The sequence below is a fragment of the Pelodiscus sinensis genome, chromosome 3 (assembly GCF_049634645.1).
Source record: "Pelodiscus sinensis isolate JC-2024 chromosome 3, ASM4963464v1, whole genome shotgun sequence".
Taxonomy (NCBI): Eukaryota; Metazoa; Chordata; order Testudines; family Trionychidae; genus Pelodiscus; species Pelodiscus sinensis.
Genome location: NC_134713.1, coordinates 2,457,575 through 2,476,277, shown reverse-complemented (window position 1 = coordinate 2,476,277; position 18,703 = coordinate 2,457,575). Strand labels below are relative to the sequence as shown.

General features: G+C 53.8%; 1 protein-coding gene across 2 annotated transcripts in view; it reads left to right on the top strand.

The window, feature by feature from the left end:
* Window positions 1–18,703, top strand: part of GATA4 (GATA binding protein 4) — a 51,124-nt gene that overhangs the window by 21,697 nt on the left and 10,724 nt on the right. For both annotated transcript variants that reach the window (XM_075923236.1, XM_075923237.1), the window contains 2 exons: window positions 12,564–12,730; window positions 15,793–15,918. In XM_075923236.1, the coding sequence (XP_075779351.1) occupies window positions 12,564–12,730; window positions 15,793–15,918 (293 nt within the window). The remainder of the gene's footprint in view (window positions 1–12,563; window positions 12,731–15,792; window positions 15,919–18,703) is intronic.

Genomic DNA, 18,703 nt, shown 5'->3' with positions numbered 1-18,703 from the left:
GATACATTTATAATTGGTTGAACCACTCTAGTGTGGCACCCTTGGGATTTGACCAGTGTTAAAGCAGAGAATTTGCCAGACCATGGGAGATCAATATTGTCTAGCAGCATTACTGGCGCTTCCACAGCTGACTGGGTTCTTAGAAGACATTCTGGGGTAAATTTGAGCTAGATAAGAGCACAGCACACTGAGAGCCAGGACTGGTGGCTGCAAACAACTTCATGGGACTGCAGGAAACGTGGCTCCACCCACGATACACCCACCGACATTGGGCTAACGCAAATCATGCCGGACCACGGAGGTTGCCGGACCCGAGAGTGCCGGATTAGAGAGGTTCAATTTGTATGCCACTGCTATTCTGAGAACAGTACCCAGACCTGGGGACCACATGTGTTCCATTTATGCTGACAAAAGCATGGCGCCCGGGTGTGAAGTGTCAAAGTGCTATCAACTACTTTAAATACCGGGAAACAAACAATGGCAAAAAATGCTACTTCCTTGAGTTTATCTTATTATGGCCTTAGGGGCAATTTTTCAGGTGGAAATGTGATTTTTTTTTTCAAGTGAACGGCAGCCGTTAAAAATAAGACATCCTTGAAACATTTCTGTTGGTCGTATGTCTTGCTGAATCATCTTTTCTGGGTTGCCTGTGGCCCTTTATGTGTTAAAGAAAATAAAACATGAACAGAAGACATCAGAGGAAGAAGAGTGGGAAGAGAGTCTGGCCTGGTTCTGTTGCCCTCGTTCCTGCGTCCAACACACACAAAATCTACTCGCGTGTGGTGTTTCCCAGCTCACAGCTGTGCTGCCGCATTGCTCAGTCAAGTCTGCTCAGTAACATTACAGAAAGAAAGAAACATGTACCACGAACAGAAGATAGGCCCCCTGCTTTGTCATCGGTGAATTATCCAGCATTGCAAGAGTTCCTGGCTTCCCTGCCTACCCTCTGGTGTACTCCTTAGATCAGCTCTATAACAGTAGGGAGAGGAAAAGGGCTTCCAGTTGCTTGTGATTTTCATCCGGAGTCCTGTGCTGTTGGGTGTTTTTTCTTAAAACCCGAGCTCCTGGAGTCATGTGATTACAGGGGCGTCTCAGCTCTTTGTTCAAGAAATGAAAGGAGTATGTGGTTGCGGTGGGGACAAAAGCTTGCAAGCACGAACCCAAAGGCGCAGACATGAAAAGGCCAGCTATAAAGAACTTGAGATCTATTACAGCTTGGACCTCTCTAATCCAGAACTCTCTTGTCCAGAAACATCCGTCCGGAATAATTTGAATGAGCCAGACATCCACACTTTTCATGGGCGTGGCCAAGTTTCCCGCAGTCCTACAAAGTTTATTTACAGCTCCCCAGTGCTGGCTTTCAGTGATCTGTGGCATTATTTAGCTTTAATTAATCCCTAAATGTTCTCTTCCAAGCCCTGTCAGCCGTGGAAGCATTGGTAACGCTGCTGGAAAACACTGACCCCCCCCCCCCCCCATGGTCCAGAAAATTCTCTCGTTCGGAACCGGTCAGGTCCCGAGGGTGCTGGACTAGAGAGATTCAACCTGTAATTTTAAAAAATGATTTTTTTTAAACTAATCATGATTGGCAGGGTAATTTTTTAATGCAACTCCGGCTGCCTGGATACTCTGCACCCAATCCAGATCTTATCTGCTAGGAATCTTTAGCCTTTCTCCTTTCCCATTCAGAGTCGTCTGGGCCTGCCTTTGAATGCCCTCGTGCACTCGTGTGAAGCGAGACTCCTCTAAGAATCCACCTGGAACTCGTGTATACACGAGAGTGCCACGTGCTCCTCCCTTATCATAACAAAGGGCTTGAGGCAAGGCAGTTCCCCTGGCAAGAGGGCTGCTCTCACGCTCTGTTTAGAGCTGGGAAGTGCCCGGCGGGGTCTGAAGGATGGACTCCCCTTTGTGGAGGTGCTTTGCTGAATGGGCAAGGCCCGGGAAGTGTGGATATTGAATTTCCCTCCCTCTGTAAACACAACGCCGGGGCGGTATTAATGGAAACCCATTTCCACGGGGCAAATCAAAGAGGGGTGAAGATAACCGGCAGAAGAGGAGGGAAGGAGCTGTCAGAGTTAAATAAACGGCCTCAAGTGGGTCTCATCGGAAATCAAAGAGCCAGGCTCTTTGCCCCCCGCTGGAGGTGAGCCCGTAGAAAGAGGCTTCACTGTCTGTTGCGGCGTTTGCGCTGATGGGCCGTGCCTCTCTTTTTTGGGGACAGGTTGCACCTCTCCAAAGTGGGACTCCCTGCTCCAGCAGGATCCTGGCTGTTCCAAGATGGGAGTCCTGCTGTGGGCGGGGAGCCGTGAGGGCTGGCAGGGCAGTGGGCCTCCGGGAGCCCGGTGCACGGCCCCGCAAGGCTGCTCAGGGATGGAGAGAAGGCTGGGAGCCCGGCATGTAGTCCAGCGGGGCTGACCGGCAGGGTGAGGGGGCCAGTGGCCAGGCCAAGGTTGGGGGGAGGCAGTGACAGGTGGACCCCCCGCCCCCCCCCCCCAGTCCGGCAAAATCCCTCATCCGGGACTATCCGAACAACTCATCGTCTTCAGCACACTCACAGAAGTGCCACTGGGGGGAAACAAAACACGGGACTATGTAGCACTTTAAAGACTAACGAGATGGTGCTACATAGTCCTGTCTTTTGTTTCAGCTACACCAGACTTAACACGGCTACATTTCTATCACTGGGGGGAAACTGAGTCACGGAGGGGCTGAGTCACACAGGAAGTGCCCACGGCCACACAGGAAGTGTGGGATGGGACACAGCACTGGGATCAGTCCTAGGCGAGCGCAACCCTTCTTCTGCCTCTTCAGCTCAAGCAGGGGAAGCTCATGAATCAGACTCCCAGAACCTCAGGGTGAGCAGAGACCTCAGGAGGCATCGGGTCCAGCCCCCCGTCCAAGGCAGGACCAGCCCAGCTCAGTCATCCCAGCCAGGGCTTGGTCAAGCCGGGACTGAAACACCCCTAGGGATGGAGATTCCACCCCTCCCAAGGGAACCCAGCCCAGCGCTTTTTCATGGCCAAAATCCTTCCCTGGCAATTCCGTCCCGGGGGGAGGGGCTGTGCTTGGCTCGGGGCAGGGTGTCAGTCTCCACCGCAGGACTTCCCCGGCAGGAAGGGCCATAACGAGATCCCATTATGAACCCATCGATCTCCGCTGTCCGGGAAAGGGAAATTGTTGCCGGAGTGGGACAGGAGCAACCCTTCCTCTTGGCTGCCATTGTTCTGGCTCCTTGGGGGAGCTGTTCAGGCCGTGTGCAGCGTGAATAAATGTTTCCTTGCCAGGCGGCTCGTACAAGCCGGGGGGAAGGATAAATGTCAAAAGAGCTCATAATGCCTGGATTTAAAGCCATGCGATCTCTTCCTCCGGCACTTCCACAGGGAGCCGCCAGAGGCTGAGCTGACTTAGTTTTCGTTATTAAAGAAAAGGCAAACCAAGGCTGCTGGAAAAACCGGCCCAGCTCCCCGGGGCTCTGTGTCCCACGTATCTGGCAATCCCCGTATTCCGGGAGGCCTGCGGTCACTGCGCGAAGGGCTCCTAGTGTCGCAAACAGGCTTGTCGAGGGCCGATCTGTCACGCTAGTGGCTGCATCCTCCCAAGCCCCCGCCCTAAATTAAAGCAGAGCATGTTGGTCAACATTTTCAGTGGAAGCTGTCAACTTTTCACCGAACCACTTGGAAACCGTCTCCCCCCCACTCTCCAAATGAACAGAGTCAACCCAACATTGATAGCAACTGGAAGATGTAGTGTTTTCTGATGAGTAGTTGAATTCTGTGGAGAGTGGACACTTTTTGCCACCATTTTAAGAGAAGCCAAAACCCAGTGCTCTGCTGGAAATGTTTTGTGATTGCTCGCGTTGAGCAATGGTAGACAGCTACTCTAGACAAGGTTGGCCTTGAGCTTTGAGCCAGGTTACCCCTCCTGGAACGTGATGGGGGATGCGGATTCCAATGCTCTCAATTTCATGTTTTATGAAGGAGAGAGAGACTGAGAAACGAAGCAGACCGTAAGGAATGAACAACTCCAGTGGGAGGGAAGAAAGGTGGAAAAAGGTGGAGAAATTGGAGAGGGTCCAGAGAAGAGCAACAAGAATGATTAAAGGTCTAGAGAACATGACCTATGAGGGAAGGCTGAAAGAATTGGATTTTTTTAGTTTGGAAAAGAGAATATTGAGGGGGGGACATGAGAGCAGTTTTCAGGTATCTAAAAGGGTGTCATAAGGAGGAGGGAGAAAACTTGTTCATCTTGGCCTCTGAGGACAGGACAAGAAGCAATGAGCTTAAACTGCAGCAAGGGAGGTTTAGGTTGGACATTAGGAAAAAGTTCCTAACTGTCAGGGTGGTGAAACACTGGAATAAATTGCCCAGGGTCAATGGAATCCACATCTCTGGAGATATTTAAGAGCAGGTTAGATAAATGTCTATCAGGGATGGTCCAGACAGTATTTGGTCCTGCCATGAGGGCAGAGGACTGGACTCGATGACCTCTCGAGGTCCCTTCCAGTCTTAGTATTCTATGATTCTATGAAAAACCAGCAGAGCATGGGCGGAGTGAGAAATGAATATAGAGATGATGGGGAGGAGGAAGGGGGTGAATCTGATGAAAAGAAGCTTCACAACACGCGTCTGTCAGCATACCGCAGGCCGGTAGTAATGATACATACTTCACAGTACCATGATACATACGTCACAGTAATGCTAAAAGGAGAAAGTTATCGCTTTCCCACAGAAAATTCCAAGAAAATTATTTTAAAATATTTTGTCAAAGATTTTAGCATAAAATTTTGACTTTTTCTCGGAAAATCAGACCCCTAAAAATTTGGTTTTCAGCCATCTTTTCCCCTCTTTTCAGGGGAAACAAACAAGGAAAGTTCTCAGACATAATCTGTTTGACTTTTGGTCAACCACTTTCTATTGTTTAGCTTTCTGATTTAAAATGTTGCTTTCCAAGAAAGCAAACGCGTCACGCCCCTACTTCCATTTTGAGGAAACGTGTGAGTTACAATTTGAGGCCAGCCCTGTTTTACTGGCTTGGCTTTAGTATTGGTTTTGGAGCGTGTTGAAAATTTGGTTCCTCAAACATTCTTTAAAAGAAAAAAGGCCTTGTAACATAAGAAAAAATGGTGTGTACTTTTTTTTACATTTCTTTTGAAAATGTGGGGAGGTTCATTGAAACCATCCCAAAAATCAGAGGAAATTTTTTTATCTTGTTCATTGACTTTTTGATTTTGTTGAGATTTTCCGCGGGTGAATATTTTTCCCCAACCCAGTAAAGCGATGGTTATTATTGATCTGTGGTTCGGTTGAGACTCCACTAATTGTAAGGAATACTGGCAATTTGGTGTACAGGCAGTCCCCGACTTACGCGGATCCGACTTACGTCGGATCCGCACTTACGAACGGGGCGGGGCGAGAAAGCCCCGTTCGTAAGCTGCTCCGGTGCCCCTGGTCTGCTGGAGACCGTCTCCAGCAGACCAGGGGCACCGGGCGGGTTTCCGTGCTTCTGAGGCTTTGCCAGAGCAAAGCCTCAGAGGCGCGGGGAACCGCCGCTGCTGCCGCTTCAATCTGGGTGCCTGTGGTCTGCTGGGGACCGTCCCCAGCAGACCACAGGCTCCCGGACTGAAGCCGCAGCTGCGGGGGGGTCCCGCGCCTCTGAGGCTTTGCTCTGGCAAAGCCTCAGAGGCTCTGCTCCCCGTGTCCCTGGTCTGCTGGGGAGGGGGGGGGCAGCTAGTGTGTCCCCCCCCCCCCCCCCCAGCAGACCAGACTTTTGTTTTGGACTCTGGGGCAGAGCAGCTGGGGCGCTGCCGATTGGTCCTGCAGCGCCCGCTCTGGGCACTACTGGACCAACCGGCAGCACCCCAGCTGCTCTGCCCCAGGTCCTGATTCAGCCGCTGCTGGTCAGTTTCAGCAGCGGCTGAATCAGGACGCCTGGGGCAGAGCAGATGGGGTGCTGCTAGGTTGGTCCAGTAGCACCCAGGAGCGGCGCTACTGGAGCAACCCAGCAGCACCCCAGCTGCTCTGCCCCAGGCGTCCCCAAGTCAGCTTCTGCTGAAACTGACCAGCGCTGACTACAGGAAGCCCGAGGCAGAGTTGCTCTGCCCCGGGCTTCCTGGAATCAGCCGCTGATCAGTTTCAGCAGCAGCTGACTTGGGGACGCCTGGGGTTCTTAAGTTGATTCTGTATGTAAGTCAGAACTGGCGGTCAGTTTCAGCAGTGTCTGAATCTGGACGCCAGTTCCGACTTACATACAGATTCAACTTAAGAACAAACCTACAGTCCCTATCTTGTACGTAACCCGGGGACTGCCTGTATTCCAGAATCACGAGCCAGGCCCAGAATATGAGACCACCATAAAAATAATATTTAAAAAAATGTTTCTTTTTCTTTGTCTTCAATTTTCCAAGCTTTTAGGTGCATTCACTTCACATTTTCAATCTTTTCTGCCCAAGCACGCAGGTTAGAATCATTCCCATTTCCCCCCAAATGAACCCTGCGGCTTTTGTCTAATCGCCCATCTCCAGAGCTTAGGACTGGAAGAAAAACACCAAATATCCCACGATAAAATAAAATTCTGAAATCCGTAATGCGTTTAAAGCATCCAAGCCCTACTGAAATCCCTGGAAAGGCTCCTGTTGGTTTTAATGGGTTTTGCATCAGATCTTTATGCTAGAATCCCATTTGCTCCTGATGTCACACAGCTACCGAGATCCTGCCTTGAGGGCGGGGGGCTGGACTCGATGACCTCTCGAGGTCCCTTCCAGTCCTATGATTCTATGATCTGCAGTGAAAGTAGTCCGGACACCATCCAGTCTGCTGTGGACATGGAGCGAGAAACAGGTTTCCCTGCTCAAAACTGTTAACCTGTTTCTCTCTGGTTTGCCAGGGGAGAGATCTTCACACCGCTATAGCCATGCCCATATCACATGGAAGGGTTCCTAGGATCTTGGGTTTGTTTAGTCTGCAGAAGAGAAGAGCGAGGGGGGATGTGAGAGCAGCCTGCAACTCCCTGCAGGGGGGGTCCAAGGAGGCTGGAGAGAGGCTGGTCTCAGTGGGGCAGGTGGCAGAATAAGGAGCAATGGGCTCAAGTTGCAGTGGGGGACGTCTAGGGTGGAGATTAGGAAAAACTACTTCACTAGGAGGGTGGTGAAGCGCTGGGCTGGGTTCCCTAGGGAGAGGGTGGAATCTCCATCCCTAGAGGTGTTTAAGTCCCGGCTGGACCAAGCCCTGGCTGGGATGATGGAGTTGGGGCTGATCCTGCCTTGGGCAGGGGGCTGGACTTGATGCCTCCTGAGGTCTCTTCCAGCCCTGATCGTCTCTGAGTCTCTGATCTGCTCTGCAGTGCTAACCAGGCCCCTTCTGCAGCGGCTTCTGTTTGGCTTGGCCTAGCCTGAACAGCTTCCAAAAATGTGCTCTTATCAACACTGGCCTGGACGTTATGTGTATTCTGTCCCCGTCCTCCAGTACACAGCATGTCCCGTGTTGCCGCGTGAGAAAGCCCAGATGACTGGAACCGCCCCGGGGTGGCTGAGATGCGTAACAAACTGATCTGCACTGGTTGTTGCTTTCCCTCCCCCCCCGCCCCCCGCTTTTGTTGTTGTTATCACTCTCGCCGGCTCAAGGAACAAAACGTTGCTGCTGCAGCCCACTGTGTTTAGACTGAGCGCCAGGCAGGCTGGATCCTTCGGTGATCATCGGCGAAGCGAATCTGCAGGGAAGATTTTGTAACGACCTTCCCCCCCCCCCCCCCGCCCCATTGGTTGCCAGCTGGGGCAGCCCCAGCGCAGTTGGGAACAGGATCATCTGTTCGCTGAAGGTCTCCACAGACTGGCAGCAGTCGTAGGCTGTTATCCTCGCGCTGGGCGAGCCTCAGCGATGCTTTGCAGGGGGGGCAGTTTGGGTCGTTGTATCCCAGGGAGGCACACGCCAGATGGGCCCCTTGTTCCAGGTCAAAGGGATTGGCGCTGAGTTGGTTCCCGGTGTGAATGGAATTTTGCGCCTCTTATTTCACTAGCAGGGCGGGGAAGCCCTGGAATGGGTTGCCCAGGGTGGGGGTGGAATCCCCTTCCTTATAGGTTTGCTAGGGGGTGGTGCCGAACCCCCTGTCTCTGGGGGTAGGCAGCCCCAGTTCTTCCTCTGGCCATGGGGAGGGCTGGGATGAGGCATGGCAGCCCCGCTTCCCAGCCACTGGGCAGGGCCGAAGCCTCCTCATCCCTCCACAACCTGTACTTCAATATGCCTCCGTTCCTGCACTCACCATCCTCCCTAACCCCTCCCCACCCCACACTGGCCACCCGCCTGCCTCTATTGCTGTATCCCCCTCGCCCCAGCATCCTCCCTCACTGCACCGCCCCCCCCCATACACCCTATCCCCCTTCCTCCCTCCCATCACACACCCTGCCACGAATTCATGTGGCTGGGCGCCCCTCCTCCCAGAAGCACCACCTGTCCAGGCAGCCCAGCCCAGCCACCACAGCAGAGCCACAGCACCCCCCCCCCCAGCCCAGCCTCCCCGCATGGGCTTGTTGGAGCAGCCTTGCTCCGTGGCGAGCCAGGGAAGCGGCCGGGGTGCAAGACCTGCCCAGCTTGTGACAGGCCCGGGACAGCGCCTGAGCCAGGGGCCTGCCCCAGGTCACCGGCACACGCCGGAGCCACTCGCTATGGGGAGACCTGCAGCGCTGAGGCCGGGCGCACTGAGCAAAGCCGCACGGCAGGCGTGTGAGCTGGGGAGACGGGGCGGGACCCAGAGCCAGGCGGACAAAGCCACTGCGCCCCGCTTTTCACGGAGCCGTCACGTGGTCAGGCCCCTGGGGATGCAGAGTGACGTGACGACCCCATAGGAAATATAGAGAGAGGAGAGCGACGGTGAGGCTTGAGACCGCCCTGGCTGCGAGGAAGGACGGGTTTGCACCGTTTCTTGTCATTTGCACACATGCTCCTCTACTTCCCCTCTCTGCCTGATCTAAGGACGGGCGACAAGATGTCCCCATATTACCGGAACCTAGATATGCAACTATGGGCCAAACTTCCCCCAGAAAAAATTGTCTTGAGTTTTCACACTTGCTATCTGGTCACCCTATCCAAGGTTGGCAAGTAGGGGCACGTGTAGCCCTTGGAGTTACACCGCTGTCTCGTAGGGGCCTCATCAATTCATCTAGCTAGCCGCCGAGTTTACCAGCTGGCTCCATCGAGCGCACTAGCGAAATCAGTGCAAGTGACAATTGCACACGGACTTGTGGCTACCGCACGCCGACATGCGAAGCACAATACATGCCAGCTGGTTTATTCCGTAGCTACGCGGTGGAAAGGAGACGGTACGTGAGACAGGCCTGGGACGCTTTTGTGGCTTTACGCCTGCGTCTGCCGGCGAGCCGGTTTCCAGTGAGGGGAAACGTGGGGCTACGCAAGGCAAACCAGACTCCGGGAAGGGGGACGGTAGCGGGTTGAGCGCCTCTCTTTTGCGCCCCCCTTGAATTCAACTCTGGAGAGCTCCCACCACCCCTTGGGGACTGAATGGGGACTTCGGGCACTGAAAGCGCGAGGCTCTAAGGCGCTCAGACAGAGGCTGCTTCCCTGTGGATCCGGCCCTGAGTGGAACACAAAATGCACGTAGCCCGGCCCGGGAAGCAGCCTGTGCTGTGGAAATGGGGATGCGCCCCAGCTTTGACGCCGCTAGCAGAGTGGTGATTTTATGCCACGTCCAGCTTACTCTCGCAGGGCTGGCTTGGGGCTGCAGGGCGCGAGGAAGAGTTTCTCGTGCGTCTCCAAAGTCCCAATTTTGTCCAGGTGGGTACTTCTGGGTGGTGGATTGGTGGGCGCTGGGTCTTCTGGGGGATCAGGGGAGCAGTGGGTGGAGGGGAGGCAAGGCAGCTCCCTGCCTGTCCTGGCACCGCAGACTGCGCTGCGCCCCAGAAGCGGCCAACAACAGGCCCAACTCCTAGGTGCGCGTGGGGCAGAGCGAACGTGGCTCCGTGCCCTGCCCCTACCCCGAGCACTAGCTCCGCACTCCTACTGGCTGGGGACCTGCTGCGGGCTGCTTCTGGGGGCAGCATGGTCTGCGGGGACAGGAGAGGCAGGAAGCTGCCTTAGCCCCACCACTGCACCCCTGACTGGGAGCTGCTCAAGGTCTGCCCCTCCTGCTCCAGCCCTGCCCCCCCTCCAAAGCTGGCACCCCCTCCTGCACCCCAAAGCCCCACCCTGGAGCCCCCACGCCAGTCACATTCTGCTGGGGCGTGACATCGACAATTCTCTTCTACCAGGTGGTGAGAAAAACGGTTGGAGAACGGCTGGGCTAAGCATAGATCCATGTGGCCCTCTAGTGGCTCTCCCAGTCACTCTAGCAGCCTGCTAGTTGCCTGCTCCGGCAGAAATTTTTTTTGCTCCTAGCGGCAGTGGAGGCCTGGTTTTCTGCGCTGGGCGTCACAAGGGGTATGTCTACACTTTCACCCTCTTTCGAGAGAGCGATGCCCATGAAGCCAGGATTTAAATATCCCGCGCTTCATTTGCATATTCGCATTACGGTGCTATTTCAAAATAGCGCTATTTCGAAATAGCAGATACTGTTAAGACGCGGTTATTTCGAGAGAAAACCTTTCTCTCGAAATAACTGGTAAACCTCATTGTATAAGGAATAAGGGTTATTTCGAGAGAAGGGTGTTCTCTCGAAATAACCGCGTCTTAATAGCGTGTTATTTTGATATTTGAGAGAAGGGGTTTTCTCTCGAAATAACCACGTCTTAACAGCATCTGTTATTTCGAAATAGCGCCATAATGCGACTATGCAAATGAAGCACGGGATATTTACATCCCGGCTTCTTTTGCAATTTCGAATGTCTTCATTTGCATCCCTCTCTCGAAAGAGGGTGCAAGTGTAGACATACCCAAGGTGAGTTCCTGTTGCTGACTCTGGCATCAGTGAACAGACGGGGTTCCCAGTGCGGGCGGAGCGTGCGGAGACGGAGGCAGGCATGGGCCAGGGGGCGAAGCGCTCGTCTTCCTGACTGACCTGTCAAATCGAGAACTTGGCCCCAGCAGTGGGCAACTTCTGGTTCCGCGAGCCGTCCAGTCCGGCCTCCGTGGGCCGGGCCACATTGACGTCTGTGGGCGTTAGGCGTGGGCCTACATTAACAGGGTGGGTTTGGTGAGAAGAGACGGCTGCAGCATGCGCCCCTCTAGGTGGCTTCACAGCCGGTCTCGCTCCAGTATGGTGGTTTTCAATCTGTGGTCCATATGCACCTGGGCAGGGGTTCCACAGACAGCGTCTTAAAATTTCCAAAGGGGTCTGCACCACAAATTGAATTGTTTAGGGGTCTGCAAATGGGAAAAGATTTAAAACCACCGGGCTAGTATCGTAAACAGCTTGTCATCATTAATACAGATTTATCCTCACCACCCCCTGCGGCACAGGGAAGTACTAGCCTCTTTTTGTAGAAGAGGCACAGAGTAGAGCAATGTTTCGGTACAAGTACCCTTAGAGGTACCCGAGAGAAGTCTGCGGGGGTCTGTCAACACAACAGAAATTTGGTGAAAACTGTACTTTTGTTTTCAAGTTTTACAGCGCTTTATTATTTTTGTACTTTTTACACCCCAAAATGTTGTCACCTGCCCGGCTGCAATGAAGTTGTTTACACAAATGTGTTACAATGGTAGAAAAAAATGTTGTGTGTCTAAAAACTGTAGGTATTGGGGGTACTTATAATTTTTTTTTTTTTTTTTGCAAAAGGGGTACTTTATCAAAAAAGGTTGAGAAACACTGGAGTAGAGTAAATTGGAGTAGAGGGGTTTGGAGTGGGTCGCATCTGAGGAGAGATTAAAGAGACTAGGACTTTTCAGCTTGGACTAGAGGAGACTAAGGGGGTTAGGAGAGAGGTCTATAAAATCATGAGTGGTGTGGAGAAAGTGAATACGGAAAAGTTATTTACTTGTTCCCATAATATAAGCACTAGAGGCCACCAAATGAAATTAATGGGCAGCAGGTTTAAAACAAATAAAAGGAAGTTCTTCACATAGCGCACCATCAACCTGTGGAACTCCTTGCCTGAGGAGGCTGTGAAGGTTAGGACTATAATAGGATTTAAAACAGAACTAGATAAATTCATGGAGGTTAAGTCCATTAATGGCTATTAGCCAGGATGGGTAAGGAATGGTGTCTGTATGTCAGAGGGTGGAGATGGATGGCAGGAGAGAGATCGCTTGATCGTTATCTGTTTGGTTCATTTCCTCTGGGGCACCTGGCATTGGCCACTGTCAGCAGACAGGATACTGGGCTAGATGGACCTTTGGTCTGACCCAGTATGGCTGTTCTTATGTTCTATGTACAAGTAGAGCTCAAGACTTCTGACTCCCAAACTAGGGGCCTAACCAATAGGCCACCCTGCCTTTAGTAAAAGCCTGCCTTTTGTAAGGAAAGCCTCCCCCCCCCCCCCAGTTTTCCTGCTCTCCTCAGAGAACAAGGACTTGCTTGAGTACTTAGGGCTCAGAGCGGAGGGTTTAAAAAAGAAATGGTTCTATTTAACTCAATCTTTCCACTCTGCCTTTGTTTTTCCTTCACCGTCCCGCCGGCAGAGTTCTTCGATGACTACTCGGAAGGGCGAGAATGTGTCAACTGCGGAGCCATGTCCACCCCGCTCTGGAGGAGAGACGGCACGGGCCACTACCTGTGCAACGCCTGCGGGCTCTACCACAAGATGAACGGCATCAACCGGCCCCTGATCAAGCCCCAGCGGCGGCTGGTAAGGAAAGACTCGGTGCCGCCTACGTCCTGAACTCCCGAACAGGAAACGCTGGGCCGGGGCGCGCCGTGCAGTGACAAGGCTTAACGCCCTGGGCCAGCGCTTCACTGCCTCGCCTTGCTTTCCCCAGCAGCCTCCTGAGCCCTTCTCTGTGCCACAAAATGGCGTCCTGGAACACCCTGAGATGCCTTCTCTTTGGCTGCATCGGTGCACAGGACTGTGGGACACACAGGAGACCCCAGCAAGCTTACCAGGCCAGCCCTTGGCTTTGCAGGCTCCTACCCACAATAACGTCTCCAGGGCTCTCTCTCCGACCCCCAGCTCCCTTTCCACCGCCAGCCCGGTCCCCTCCCCGTTCTCCTCCATGACTACCCACATCTCCCTCGGGCTCTGGTGACCCCAGGGAGGTAAACAGGGCGGCCATGATGCCCGGGGCAGAAAAGGCCAGGCAAGGAAATGGCTGCCTGACAGGCAAACCTGACAGGAGCAGTAGATACTGCTCTGTGGGTGAGGCACTGGGCTGTTAAAAACGAAGCGACAGAGAGCAGGGCCGGGGCGGGTTTCACTGAACTCTACACACTGACTGGGATGGCCATTTTGTCTGTCACGCCAGGGATGGAACCGGGCACCTCCAGGGTTAAATACACATCTAATGACAGCGTGCGTTAAAGCTCCCTAAGGGTACATCTACGCGGCGGCGCTGTTTCGGGATACTTCCGGGATCCCGAACTAGCCCTTGTGCGTCTTTCGAACACGCACGGTATTTTGAAATCGCTTTTGAAACTGCAGGCGCGCGCTTCCGACGCCTCCGTAAGCCTCGTTCCACGAGGATGAGGGAATGTTTCGGAAGAGCGGTTGGTTTCGAAAGGTGGCACGGTGCAGACAGCCGCAAATGACGAAATAAGCTGTTTCAAAACACACAACCCACACTGCTTAGCACAAATTGCGTAGCTTGTTTGGAGCTATGGGGGCAATGTAGACACCGTAAGTGGGTTTGTGATAGACGCTTACCTACTGTGGAGCAGGCCTGGCGAGGGACCGGTAGCGCATACTGAGAGATCTTACATGATCTCAGCAACCTTTCCAGAACGAGTCTTCCCCGGATTTGAAATTTGGTGGGGTTTTTTTTTGAAGAAAAATCTGATCGACAAGCTCCCATATGGAAAGCTCTACTTTGATCCTTTATTTGGTGCCACAAGAGGGTCAGGCGCTGCACAGCAGATCGTACAGACATTGGGAGGGGGAGTCTCTGGCTTTGGTATCAGAGGGGGAGCTGTGTTAATCTGGATCTGCAAACGCGACAAGGAGTCCTGTGGCACCTTATCTGCATCTGACGAAGTGGGTCTTTGCCCATGAAAGCTTATGCTCCAATACATCTGTTAGTCTATAAGGTGCCACAGGACTCCTCGTCGCTTTGGCGTTAGTGGCAGCAGAATCGTGTTGTTTGGCTCCTGTTGGAAGACAATCACTGCCCTTTCCCAAGCATTACAGAGAAAATGTAGTTGAGTCGGTCCAGCAGGAGACGCTGTCTCAGGTTTTGCTAGAGACTCTAAGTGGCAGAATGCATCGGCATCGGGGGATTAAAAACAGAATCCAAATCCATCCATTTGGCTCTTCTGAGCAGCTGGTACCATGAGCTGGCAGCAGCTGGACAGCAGGCCAGGGAGGAAGGAAAGTTGAGCTTTCAGAGGAAGTTATTATAAGGAACAGAGTAATGCTAACCAGACATCTCAACCCAACCCCTTCAAACCAAGGGCGGGCAAATACCAGCCCGCCAGGGTCCCCACCGCTGTATTTACCTGCACGGCCACAGGTACCGGCGATTGCAGCTCCCATTGGCTGCGGATCGCTGTTGCCAGCCAATGGGAGCAGTGGGAAGCGGTGTCCCAAGCCACGCCACTTTCCGCTGCTCCAGCTGGCCAGGTGACGCTGGCTAAGTGCCGCCTTGTAGTTGCCCACCCCGGCGGTAAACACAGCTGTGGATGGCCCCAGGCCAAGCAGCCAGGTTAAACCCCCTTTCATGGGAAGGGCTGGAGTGGGAAGGTCCGGATCTTTATTTCCCAACTGGCCCCTGTTTCCGTGCTGGGACCAATCGAAAACCTGGATCCGCCCCGCCACCGACCTTTGTAGCTCAGCACCGGATAGTTTGGGCCCAGTTGCAGGCTCAGCCACCGTCCGGGCCCGTCTCACTGGACGCTGCGAGCAGATCGGGTGGGCGTCTTCGGCTTGGACCTGCATCAGCTCTGAGAGGGCGTGCATGTGGGTGGGAGGAGCCAGGAGTGCGGGGGTCTCTGCCCATGGAGCTGGTGACCTATTGCTGTCCAGCTGGAGGAGAAAACGGCTTGGTGGGCTCACTCGAGCCCATGGCAGGGACCTAACGTGCCTGAGGGTCATGGCTCCAGGCCCCTCCAATGCTCGTCCGGGGCCCAGATCTTCTCTGGCCCCAGGGCCCAGAATGCGTCCCTCCCAACGCCATCAAATGTTTATCCCTGCGTCTTCCCCCGGACAGCTCAGCCCCTGCCTCTCTCTTCCTGCAGGGGGGAATGAGCCATGCCCGCCTGGTACCTGGCGTAGCTTCCTTCCCGCTCTGTGCCATTCTCAGCTGGCTGCCATGTTGAGTGGGCAGGGCTGGAGCAAAGCCCTCCGCCCCCGCACCCCCCTGGTCTCCACTCTCTGCTCATCTGCTTCCCCCTGCCCTGCCCGGGAAGGGTCTGGGGATGTGGGTCTCCAATGCAGGGAAAGCCCTCTATTCAGCCACCCCCTCTTTCTGACCACTTGGGCGTGACCTTGGGCAAGTCCCTTGACCCCGCTGTGCCTTGGTTGATCCAGCTGTAAAATGGGCACAGCCCCGTTGACCGTCCTGCCCGGGGGTGCTGTGGCGCTGAATCTGCGCCATTGAAAAGCGTGCTGCGCTCCTTCGGCGCCAGGTGTGCTCTCCCTCACCCAGGACAGCCGCCTGCCCCTGCCGCGGGGCCCACGAGTCGGGGCCACCTGGAACGCGCCTGCGAATGGCAGCGCCGGCGCCTTGTTGACGTTGCTGTTGCTTTTGTCTCTTGCTGCAGTCCGCCTCCCGCCGCGTGGGGCTCTCCTGCGCCAACTGCCACACGACCACGACCACGCTGTGGCGCAGGAACGCCGAGGGAGAACCCGTCTGTAACGCTTGCGGACTGTACATGAAACTCCACGGGGTAATGCCAGTGAGACCCAGGGAGGAGAGACCATGTGCCGCAGGGGGGGGGAGGGAGGGGGCGTTCCACTCCTGCAGTGGTGAGTGTGGAACGAAACCTCGTGGAAAATAGAATAGACGCCCGCCTGCCCTTTGCGCTTGACATGGGCCGTTTACGCTTACACGGCGTGCAGCAGGGAGGTTGTGCTGCGCCCCCACTGATCTCACATCCACCCGTTGACTTTGTGGGCGGGGGTGCGGCCTTGTGCTTCGCTGACGCGCTGCTGCAGGGACGGGTGCGTCCGTGGGTCGGACACAACACATGGTTGTGCCTTGGCACGGACTCACAACTCCTTTGCACTATCCAGACCAGACCCGGCCAGTCTATGGACCGGATTCCTTACCGCACATCTGATCATGCACCTCCCACCGATATTAACGACCCTGGCTTGTGTGTAGGATCGTCTTTGCGGGCTCAGTATGTGCAGGCCAGGATCAGAATGGTCTTGTTACTCCCTCACAGCTGGAACGGGGCGGAGTTCTGGTACCTGTGGCTGGGAGTCCACACCGGACAAATTCAAGTTAGAAATAAAGCACCATTGTTAACACTGTGGGTTGCTAACAGGGATGTAAGCAGCTAGTCGACTATCCGAGACACAAATGCTTATCGGATAGTCGTCTCGACTAGTTGCTTCCCACCTTCCCCTGCCCCCCCCGTTACACTGAGGATAACTAAGGCCTAAATTTGCATCTGATTATTATTAATTAAGCCTCAGTGGAAGTTGCAGATACCACCAAACCTCATCTATCATAGGTGTTTGCTGTCCCAAGAATGCCGCAGTAAATAAAAACTTTGCTCACTTTAAAAGGGCCAAACCATATATTGTAAAAGTTTTAAAAGCACAACAAGGAAAAGCAGGTAAACACTTTTTATCCCAACCCCAAGAAGGAAAGAAGATAGAAAAGTACCCCACAAACACTAGGTTACACAAAATACAATAATTACACAGTCCAGTAGTTGACAGTGGGTGAGAAGCTCCTGTCTCTCAAACCTTTGGCTGATTGAAAGCCTCTGGTGAAAGACAAAGAGGAGATCCCTCGCAGCGGTGACCCTCTGCGGTGCTCTCGACCTCAAGCCTTGGGCTCCTTCCGAGCCCTCAGCGAGGAACAGAGAGGCGATCCCTCGGAGACCCTGGGGACGGGTGTGGTGCAGGCAGGTAGTGATGATCCTCGTCTGGGCCCTTCCGCTCCTAGGCGCAGGAATCACCGGTGGAGACTTGCCTGGCGCTGATCTTCAGGTGGCTTCTGCTCTTCAGCAGGAACCGATGATAGACAGCTACCTATCCCTAATACCTGGAAACAAAACGTGACTAGCTAGACTCGACGCTCCCATCACGGACAAGTACCCGGCCGCCTAACGGACACACTCGATGACGAGATCTAGCTAACCCTAACTAACTACAGACTAACATAAACAGACAGGAGACAAGCAGGAACAATGGTGGCAGGAACGAACACAGACAACTGCTAGCCAGGCCTTCAAAGCACCCTTCTCATAAATATTCATGATCTTTATCTTTAAAATCATTGGAGCCTGTACAGGAAAACAAGGGTCCCTGATTGGGTGCTTTGATAAACAAGTTGTAACAGCCTGGATCAGTGTGCTGCATGCAGCAGCACAGTGTGACATGTGCAGCTACTTGCCTGCCCTGTGCAACACTCCTAGAAACTTCTATATTAACATTCCTAACAGCTACTACATATTCATAACTAAACATGAATATTAATGATTGCTTATACATATTAATGAGGTGTCAAAAATGAGCAGGCTACACCCCCCCACTTGCTGCCTCTATCAGAAAGAGGCAGCAATAGGGGGAGCAGGAGCTGGTGTTGGAGGGATCCGGCTAAAAGCCAGGTCCCCCAGCACCGTCTTCGGGGGGGGGGGTCACAGAGGGGAATTGTTGGCGCTCTCTCCTTTGAAATGTAGCGAAAGCCATCAGGGCTCTTGTTATATGTCAGAGGCGGAGGTGCCTGTATCGACAAATCGAATAGTCGATCTAGATTGCATCGACTATTCGATTTGTTGATTCATCTAAATTTTAACAGCGTTAGTGGCTAACCGATGGCACAACCTAGCAAGGGACGTGGTGGATTCTCCATCTCTTGAAAAGTCTTCACAGGAAGATCGGATTAAACCTTAGGTTAAACTGGTTAACCGATTAATCGGGATCCCGCTCACCCTCCCCCCTTGCACAGGGCTGCTGCCGCCAGCCCCTTCCCCCACCCCCATGCAGGGCAGTCCCCCGTGTGGAGGGGCGGGGTGACTTCTTCTCCCACCCCCTCCCTCGGTGCTAATCCAGTTCCTAATCCCCACGGGGTTGTTCCTGCGTACCAGTTACCTATCCACATCCCTAGACTGGATGCCTTTCCAGAAGGTGTGCTGTAGGCCTGCTTTGCACTTAAAACTGATAGCTGGGTTGGTCAGGGTGTGAATTCACCCCTTTCCTTCCCCCCTCTAGCAACATAGCTATGCTAACAACACTCCCCCCATTAGAGAAAAGTCCTGTCCTCCACGCTTAGCTTCAGTCAGGGATGCCCTGCTCCCACACTGGTGGAAAAACACCGGCCGGCATCCGCTGCATCTGTACGAGGCACTGCTGTGTCCACATTGGCTCTGCTGGGCAGGCACCACCCCGTTACCGTGATAACATTCCCTGGGCCGAGTTACACAGCAGGTCTGACTGGCAGATCCGAGAAACCCGTCTGGCATTAAAACGTGCGGCTCCAAGTCTCGGGTGCCAAGG